This window comes from Syngnathus acus, chromosome 3 (assembly GCF_901709675.1).
Source record: "Syngnathus acus chromosome 3, fSynAcu1.2, whole genome shotgun sequence".
Taxonomy (NCBI): domain Eukaryota; kingdom Metazoa; phylum Chordata; class Actinopteri; order Syngnathiformes; family Syngnathidae; genus Syngnathus; species Syngnathus acus.
This window is the reverse complement of record NC_051089.1, coordinates 15,523,212-15,533,262: the sequence shown is the minus strand read 5'-3', so window position 1 is coordinate 15,533,262 and position 10,051 is coordinate 15,523,212. Positions and strand designations below refer to the sequence as shown.

The 10,051-nt window shown below is 38.2% G+C and overlaps 1 protein-coding gene across 2 annotated transcripts in view; it reads left to right on the top strand.

Annotated features, from left to right (window-relative positions):
- The first annotated feature begins 9 nt into the window (after positions 1-9).
- Positions 10-10,051, top strand: part of mettl15 (methyltransferase like 15) — a 40,852-nt gene continuing 30,810 nt past the window's right edge. For both annotated transcript variants that reach the window (XM_037247506.1, XM_037247507.1), the window contains exons 1-2: positions 10-132; positions 1,266-1,514. In XM_037247506.1, coding sequence (XP_037103401.1) covers positions 1,278-1,514 — 237 coding nt within the window. In that variant the 5' untranslated portion in view covers positions 10-132; positions 1,266-1,277. The remainder of the gene's footprint in view (positions 133-1,265; positions 1,515-10,051) is intronic.

Genomic DNA, 10,051 nt, shown 5'->3' with positions numbered 1-10,051 from the left:
ATCCGAGTGACATCACCAACATGCTGCTGTTTGTGGGTGGAGCTACGCGTTAGCTACTTCCGGTTAAGGTCAACCTTCTGATCGCGTCCTGAAATGTTAACTATGTGGACACTTCATCGTGATTAAGTTTAAGTAAGTCTGTTTATTTTTGCTGCTGATATACTGGTTGAAGACGCAGTTATCGTGTCCTGTCATCCAGTATGATCACACCACAATATGATATGATCAAACGCCGATTGCAGGATTATGTTGAAGCTAAATTTGGATCATGTTCACGTGTTGACAAACAGCTTTAGTGGGCGGAAGTTTCCACGGCTCCTGCAGGAACAAAGATTTCTGATGCTGCAATTTTTAGTAGGCGCAAAACACAATCTACATCCTAATGGTAGCGTTGTTTGTTTCATGCATGCTGTTCTTCAGCAATGTGGTGCCTTAACATGATCATAACCATCTTTAAACCTCCTTAACCATTCTCATTAAATTTGAAAGGCACCGGTTGGTAGGGCCACTGTTGTTGATATGTGGGATCACTCACTGCCGTTTTGAAATTCAGTGGATTCATTTGAAGCCATTGACCAATATTATGCTCATCGTCCCTGGCAGCTCCTCTACATGCATCGGGTTAATTGGAATCCCAAGTCAGTAACACTCTGATTTTGAATGTATCTAGTTGCCAGGATACACCTGAAGTCCTTTCTTTTTTATTACAAAGTGACTCACTTAGGTGCTTTTTGGAGGCAGTATTTTTTTACGTCATGTAGCTTGCCAACCTGATTGATTAACCGAGGCAGATAACAATAGTTAAGAGGTAATATTGCAGTTGTGTATTGAGCTGCTCCAGCGTGGGAAATAAACATTGTCATGTCTACTGGCCCTTGATAATAGTAAATGATTGTTTCAGGATTTAGAATCTATCACCTCAGCTCTAATTTCCAGCATCTGCCTGACCTGGCGCTGACTTCCCCTGAAGATACAGTGTATGCACCCCTGGCAGGGCTCAATCTTTGGTTAAAAATATGATGCCCTATTGCATATAAATTTCATCCCTGCCAGAAACAATAAAGCAAAATGGTTTAACCTTGTATGCCTGTCATGTATCATTGCAGTCCAACATATCAGTCCTGCACTGTCTTGTTAATTTTATTGTGATGCTACTTATGATGAATATGTTTTCCAGTCCAAAACTAAAAAAAACGGGTAATGACGAGCTATAAATGATATATTGCATCATCTTTTACTCATCCTTGTTATTGTCTTTATCACAGGTCAAACTAAGGATGGCGATTTTCCGTATTCCCACTCCCCGACAGTTTCAGAAAACACGTTTGGCTGTGCAGACAGTGAAGAAATTATGGAATTTAAATTTGGACTCTCAGACAGTTGGCCTTTGTGGCTTCTCTGGTGCTGGTTCTTTGTGTAAATTGGAAGAACTGCATGTTTCAAATGAAAAGCCTCCACATGTTCCTGCAATGCTCAAAGAAGTACTTCAACACTTGGACATCCACCCAGGCCAAGTAAGTTTCTTTTTCTATTACCTATTCTATTTTTCTATATACCAGCATATCGGGTAATATGATGGTACATGATGTTCTAAATTAGCTTCCAGTCAAATAATGATAGAAACGGTTGTGAATTATTTAGCTTGTTTTACCAAGGTAAGTGTGAAAGCCTTTATGATACAGCATGTATGATATTTGAATTCGGCCAAAAATTGGTTCAAGCTGGTTATGCTGTCACAGCAGCGTGAACACATAAACAACCAAAATTCATTGTTCTTTTGCATTTCTCTTATCCACAGGCCAATTAGTGCACTTATTTATTTGTGAATGGTTTTTAAATTTCACATTCATTATCATTTTACATCATGACAAAAAAAGTTCCGTTTCAAAAGCATTTTTTGCTTTCGTAGACGTCAGAAGGTAAGTCTTAAGTAAGGGTGTCATACGGAGTAAGGAAGTCCTTTTTTGTGATTGAAAGAACCTTTGTGGAAAAGCAATGGTAACATGGAAGGGTGTTCCGACCAGGATTTTATGCTGCCGATCCCGAGACAGATCATCCATGTTTTTAAATTTTAGATTTCTTCACCAACATTTATTTTAATTATCGATTAATCCGCCATTTTTTTTTTTTTTTTTAGATGAATCGATGAATCAGATTAAAAAACATTCTATTGAAATTTCCATCCCTTTAATATGCAAAATACAGACATTATTACAAATTGACAGGGTAGAAAATGCACAAACATATTTTGTGATTTATTTGCTGTTTTTTCCTGTAACGTTTAATCCATGTTAAGGAAAAGGGGAAGGTTTGCTAACTGCACACAGGCTGGTCTCTAGTTGGTCAATTGGACCACCACTAGTAACTATTAAAGTTTACCTTTGTTAGCTGTAAAACCACTGGCAAAATAATCAAATACAGAAAAATAAAGTCTACAGTTTATGAATGAAGCAATTAACCACTGTTATGGAATATTTTTATTTGTGCGCTGCACAATAAGGTAGTAGCTGACTAGGGTTGACCAACCCTGGGTGTACCCGTGCCTCTTGCCCAAATTAAGATGGAATTGTTGACACTTCATCCATAACCCTAGTTAAAGAAAATGGTGTCGAAAATTGTTCGTTATGGTGAAAATCCGCAAGATGAAGAAATTGCAACATCTCGGCAGTGTACTTGTAATTGATTGATAACACCAGCTGCTGGTGCGAGATGCTATCTGACAGCTGTCGTTCTAACAGTGCTTTATTGTAACTTGACTGTCATTTATCACTGCGGTCGTAAACTTGTTTTTGCGTGTGGGAATGTATTAAGAGTTTCATTGTTTTCTGTCACAGAACAATACCAAAATCTTACTTATACTTACCGTATTTTCCGCACTATAAGGCACACCTAAAAACCTCCAATTTTCTCAAAAGCCGACAGTGCGCCTTATAATCAGGTGCGCCTACTATATGGACCAATATTGAGCCACTACAGCAGGCGTGTCCAAAGTCCGGCCCGCGGGCCAAATGTATATATCTTACATATGGACAAAGTTTTAAAATTGGCCATTCATTGGAGGTGTGCTTTATAATCCGGCGCGCCTTATATATGGACAAAGTTTTAAAATGGGCCATTCATTGAAGGTGCGCCTTATAGTGCGGAAAATACGGTAAATTAATAATTACAATGTTCACAATATGACCTGCCAAGTTCCTCTTTACCGGGAATGTTTCTCAGTGAGATGCAGTGCATTGCAGCAAACTACAGCCACAATAATAAACATGATAAAACTGATCAGTCTTATTATTTGTGCAGCTGTTGATGCAGAACAAGTTTTTTTTACCTTAGCCTTTGGATGATGACCGGAATAGAATGTGTGTTGTTATTTTCTTTGAGAGATGGTGATGATATCTTTGCTTTTGTTAAATACATTTTTGATTCGCACAGATGGGCATGAGTCAAAAGATCTCCTTTGAAAAAGTGCTGCCTTATTTGTTTTTTTAAAATATATGAATAGTTATGTTTAAATAAATACATGTATATGTAATATAAAATGCATGGTCAAGAAAGGTGGGGGCCATGGGTCAATGAGTTAGTCAGGAATTGCGCCACCGTAAAGCTGTTGGCACGACACAGGGTGCTGCGTCGCTGCTGCCTGAACTTTAACACCTCGAAACTCCTCCGCTGCCCGCCCATTTGCCAACTGTCCCAAGACAGTTTGCCAATCAGATGTTAGTAAAACAGTCTGATAGATTTTGTTTTGCTGCACAGTACATGCTGTGCACCTTACGCATTTGACACATTCAGAACTGCTGCTTCAACACAGGTGTTCATTCATTCATTCATTCATTCATTCATTCATTCATTCATTCATTCATTCATTCATTCATTCATTCATTCATTCAATGACCTCTATCAAATGTAATATTGCATTTCTATAAAGAATGATGCCATGTGACATTAACATGGCTAAAGTGTAACTCTGTAAACTCTGCTAGTGTCAATTTGAGAGTGAATGGGATGAGAAATCTGAATTTGGACATACCCTGACAAACAGCTGTCATTATATTGTAGTCTCAATAACAAGTTAGTCCTGTAATAAAACAATTCATTGCTATCAGATGGATGCCACTTCATATCAGTGTGGACAATGAGAATAATTGCCTGAGTGGCTGTGGAAAAATAGTCCCCAATATGTACGTATTTGCTTTTTTGCTCAAGTATAGTAAACAGGTGAAGACTGGTGACGCCAGCAGAAGGCTGGGAGTGCCCATACAATTGCAGTACATACACTTGTACCTTGTTATAATAATAAGAGTTCTAAAAACATATTTACAGTATTGTACCTTGTTATAAAAAAATGTTACACTAATAAAAGAGTTCAAAAATATATTTACAGTATGAACACTTGTTCAGTTGTTATAATAATAAGAGTTATATATTTACAGTATGTATACTTTAGCTACAGCTACATCTACATGTACATATACGTACGTATATATATATATATATATATATATATATATATATATATATATATACGTATATATAGAATATATGTTGAGTTTGAAAACCACACCCTCTTGCAAACATCGTACCCATTTTTTTCACAGTCCTTTTTTGGATGCGCCCTAAGTTTTGAAAGAAGATGCCACTAAATAATTGATTCTTGAAATGAAACACTCCAGCCAAGGATACGAGGGCTGATTGACAGACAGATATTAGGTCTTGGTCTCGTAAAGTTACAAGTTTAGTCCGAGGTTATTAGTGGTCAGAGAAGTCCTTCTCCTTCCTTGCCTCATTACTGTCATGAGTAGAACATGTCAATGTGGGATAGTTGGTGGGGGTGCGCTGTAAAGACAAGTCAGTAGTACTTCATTATCAGTAAGGTTTTTCTGAGTCTACAGAGTGGACATTCTTTAGCTTAATGTTCATATAACAACATTGAAATAAATACAAGAAGCCTTCACTTACCTGAGCAGGTGGTTTCTATCACATTCTTGCGTCTGAAACATCTACGATGAATAAAGTCATGTTCAGCATGCAGTGTTGTCTGGGTCTGTAAAATAATTTTTGTTATCAAATAATAAATACATCATAAATGTTTTTTTCTTTCATCTGTGTGGTCCTGGGTCGCGGCCTGTTGGTTGGGGACCACTGCCCTAGAGAGAAATATGCCACTCAGTGTCAGACAGCTTGGTCTCAGTTACAGCTCTTCTTGCATCTGTATAATGACCCAAAATGCACAGATAAAAACATCCAAGAATGCTGAGAGCAAAACAGTAGACTATTCTGAAGTGACCTTCTGATCTGAATCCTATTGAATATCTGTGGAAGGAGATGAAATATGCCATCTGAAGAAAGCAACCTTCAATACCGAGACAACAAGCATAGTTTGTTCATGAAGAATGCCCCAAAATATCCACTGGGGGCAGAATTCTCATTGAAAGTCACCCAAATCTATTGATTCCATTGATAGCCTCAAAAGGTTGTGCAAGAAAACTTTAAGTCAAGGGGACTATTGATAGCAATGTCAGATTTTCATTGGTTGGTTTTCATTTTTTTAATAGAAATTTAGCAATTACTTTTGTCAGATTCAATTTATTTCTGTGACCACTGTGGGTTTCTCTTTAATTAACGTAGTAGTACCAACAATTTTGTCTTTGTGTGTAGTAAACTGGTGGATAAACTAAGGAGAAAGACATTGTGTTGTGGGCACAAAGTTGAAGACAGCTTGACAGCCGTAGCAGAAAGAAGGACAAAGAAAAAGCTTGTGTCCATTATAGACACATATCACATCGTCCACTGCACAGTAGCATCTCCAGATCTCCAGTCTGAGAAGCAGCTTTACAGGCTACTGTCACTGCCCACTTCTTTCACAGGCTGAGAGAATCCTTCCTCCTCCCCCATGCTATTAGACTTTTTAATTCCAGCCTGAGATGTAAACATTAATAGTATCACATTCCCTTAATTTTGTAGTGTTAATGTGTGCCACAGTAAGCATTTCCCTCAATGCATTTGTTTTTGCTAAAAGAAATTACATTCATCGCATTTTATTCGATACCTTAAAATAATAAAACAATAATCCCTGTGGCATTATTTTATAACGTCTCCAATATTTCCAATCATTAAAAAAAAAAACTAACTCTAAACCTTTGAGCTTATTAAACATGTAAACATTTTAAACATGTAATCTTTCCTCCTGTTGCTAATTGTTTTCTTGCCGTTATTAATTTTTTGTTTACTTTTCTTGTTTTACCATCAAGCAACCACTGACTTGACAGAGGCTCATTTTGTATTAACCAGCATACTTATTATAACTGCCCCATGGACATATAGGGCGCAAACATTTTTATATTGGTTTTTAAATGGTTTAGATCTTAGCTACTAAGTATAATACTTAATATAGTGTTATTTTTGAAGTCTTCAGTATTATTTGATACACTGAATTTCCCCTGTGGATGAATAAAGTCTCTCTCCATCCATCCGTCTTTATCCATTTACCTACAGTGCTGTGAAAAATTAATGTAAATATCAGACAAAGCTAACTGAAGTATGGTCATTTCTGAACTATAAGCCGCACGCGAATCTAAACTGCACCAGCTAAAATTTGGGGAAAATCCTGATTCGTTCATATATAGATTTTGTTTTAATGTTTAATTTCCATATACATATAAGAGAATATGCACAAATTATACAATACCATAAAAATCATGAGATAAGCCACACTGGACTATAACCCACAGGGTTCAAAGTTTGTGCAAATAGTAGCGTCTTAAGTAGAAAATACGGTAAAAGTGGTGAGTCTCTTCATTAAGGTGACATATTCAAATCCTAACATGAACGTAAACACAACCTTAAACGACATATTAACTGAAAGAGAGGAGACTTGTACGAGTCATATCAGTATATTGCTTTAACAGCAATCAAACCAAGATTCTGAACTGTATGTATCCAGTAGTGATCCATGTAACAAAAGTAATGATAATCTATGTCGATCTTGATCCGTGAAACAAAAGTAACGGTAATTTTCGTGGATGCTAGATCGATATCACTGTTGGTCTACTGTATTTGCAATATTAACTGTAAATATTTCTCGTGTGAGGGTTGGTATGGTAATCATATGCATACCCTGTGGATAGCTGGATTGGGATGACTCATTCCTGCAACATATGCTCAATTGGTGTTTTTTGGAAGGTCCACCTGCATTCTCTCAAACTTTCTAGTAAATTTGGGATAACAATGAATAGTATTCCTGGATTGAAATACTCTTATCACTGTTTTGAATAATTTCAGACTTGGGAAGCATTTACACTACATGGGTTAAACAGGAGTTTCTTGCTCCCTGGTCAAATATGCATCAGGGCAGTGCAGAAAAAAATCAGATCTAAATCAGGCCCTGTTCATACTTTGTGGATTGAAAACAACATTTGCCAATGTAGCCATTGTGTAAGTGAGTTGACTGGGTGCACAGCAACTTCAAGGCTGACGTCACTCAAATGTGCGGATCGATGACGTATGGTAAATGCACCCGGGGCGTTGCAAAGTGAGGGCTGGCTGTCTTTGTCCTCTTTGTCCTTTTCAAGGTTAAAGTGCGGGCTGGAGCCTTTTCCTGCTAATTTTAGGGGAAAGACAAGACACACTAGAAAGGTTTGCCATCAATGATAGGGAGAATGTAAAGAGTTTATACAACAGGAATTAGTCCAAATCCAGCTGCATGTATTTCTGATTTGTGAACTACTATACCAGTAGTTCTTAACGTTGTTGGATATACCGAACCCCACCAGCTTCATATGCACATTCACCAAATACCCCTTAAGTGAAAAATAAAATGTTTTTTTTGTTTCAATTTCAAGACATAGATGTTTTATACTTGTGCACAAAATGAGCCGTGCGTGAGCATCCATCCATCCATTTTCTATCCCGCTTGTCCCCACGGGGGCGTGCTGGAGCCTATCCCAGCAGTAGGCGGGGGACACCCTGAACTGGTTGCCAGCCAATCGCAGGGCACACAGAGACAAACAACCATTCACACTTGCAATCAGGGACAATTTGGAGTGTTCAATCGGCCTACCAAGCATGTTTTGGGGATGTGGGAGGAAATCGGAGTGCCCGGAGAAAACCCATGTGGGCATGAGGAGAACTTCCACACAGGGAGGCTGGGGGTGGAATCAAACCCGCACACTCTTAACTGAGGCGGACGTGCTAACCAGTGTTCCACCGAGCTGCCCTGCATGAACATCACCTTGTTCAAAGAACAACACGATGCATGAACTCTCAACAAATTACATACGTGCAAATCAGTGTGACTTGCGCTGTTGTCTTTGAGAAACCAGTTCAGATATGCGTCATCACGAATTTACACGATAAATCAGGTGACCCCCTGATGCTCTGCCGAACCCCTTAGAACGATTCACCGAACCCCTCGGGTTCGATCGAAGCCAGGTTAAGAACCACGGTACTACAACATCAAGGAGAGTTTGAAATAATCAGTTATTAATTATCTCCAGTAAATTTGTAGATGAATTTATCTTTATCTAGTTTGGACAGTTGCTTCACGGAGTTTGGTATGTAAAGTACGATGGTGATAAAGCAATTATGGAAAATAAATATATCTTTGCTTTCAGGTGCTCATTTTTCTTTTACATTTTTAGTCCTACTGAGAACAGGTGTTTTTTTTTTTAATGTTTCAACATTTTACCTCTTGAGAATAATGTTCAAACTGGCACGACATCACGTCAACATGTGTTTGTGTCATTGTTGCTTGAGAATCTTTGGGTCCTTGGAAATGTTATTTATAACTCATTAAAGATAGCAGTTCCTTGCTAAAATAATTGCCTATGTCTTTTTTTGACCTATTTTTTTTTTGCCTTCATAATCTCATCATGCTGGCCACCTCTGCTAAAATTGCCTCCATCCTCAGTTGAGCAGATCATGCAAAATTAACATTATTAATGCAAGTAGTATAACCAGTATTTGGTTCAGTTTTCAGTGAGAAATGGAAAGAATATATGTACTTTAGCTGTTATCATTAGTAGCAGTATCGATAGTAACATAATCTCATATTTATTCTTGACCATTAGGCGATGTGGAGGGCCGTTCGAAATTACTGTGGTTATTCAACGAATTAATTGAGGGCACAGTATGCCTGCAAACAGAATTTTTGTAAGGGTGTGTATTCTGTTGGATGTGTATACTTTGCATCACTTTGGTGTTTGAACAACTAACAAATGCTTATTTTTCAGTCAACTGCTGATCTACTGTAACAGATGCTAATACGTTTCAAAACATCATGTATTATATTACCGTATTTTCCGCCCTAAAAGGCGCACCTAAAAACCTAAAATTTTCTCAAAAGCCGACAGTGCGCCTTATAGGCCAGTGCGCCTTATATATGGATCAACTGATGAATTTGTTGATCCATACTGGTTGTACACAGTGCTCTGCCAAAATGTACGTTTTAGTACGACTAGTAAATTACAAGGTCGCATCGCTTCCCAGCATTACGGCAACTGTAGTCAGGGGGCGTCACCGAATAGCTGTTGTACCCGCGAGGCTATTTCATGTCAAAATAGGCTGCTCTGTTAATGTTTCGAGTAAATCTACTGATCGATATGGAAGGGAAACATAGGTAAGTAGTACCAATGCGTTAGATCGAACTTTAGTCAGTTCCGATCATTTTATAGGAGATCGTTTGAGAAACGCGATTGTTTACACTTTGCTGAGGCTCATGGGAGATTGCGAGCTGAGGCTCGTGAGACTTTGCGGATGGCTAATGCTATTGCGATAGCTGCTATACGTACCAGGCTATTTCATGTCAAAATAGGCTGCTCTGTTAATGTTTCGAGTAAATCTACGGATCGATATGGAAGGGAAACATAGGTAAGTACCGTATTTTCCGCCCTAAAAGGCGCACCTAAAAACCTAAAATTTTCTCAAAAGCCGACAGTGCGCCTTATAGGCCAGTGCGCCTTATATATGGATCAACTGATGAATTTGTTGATCCATACTGGTTGTACACAGTGCTCTGCCAAAATGTTTCAGTACGTTTTAGTACGACTAATAAATT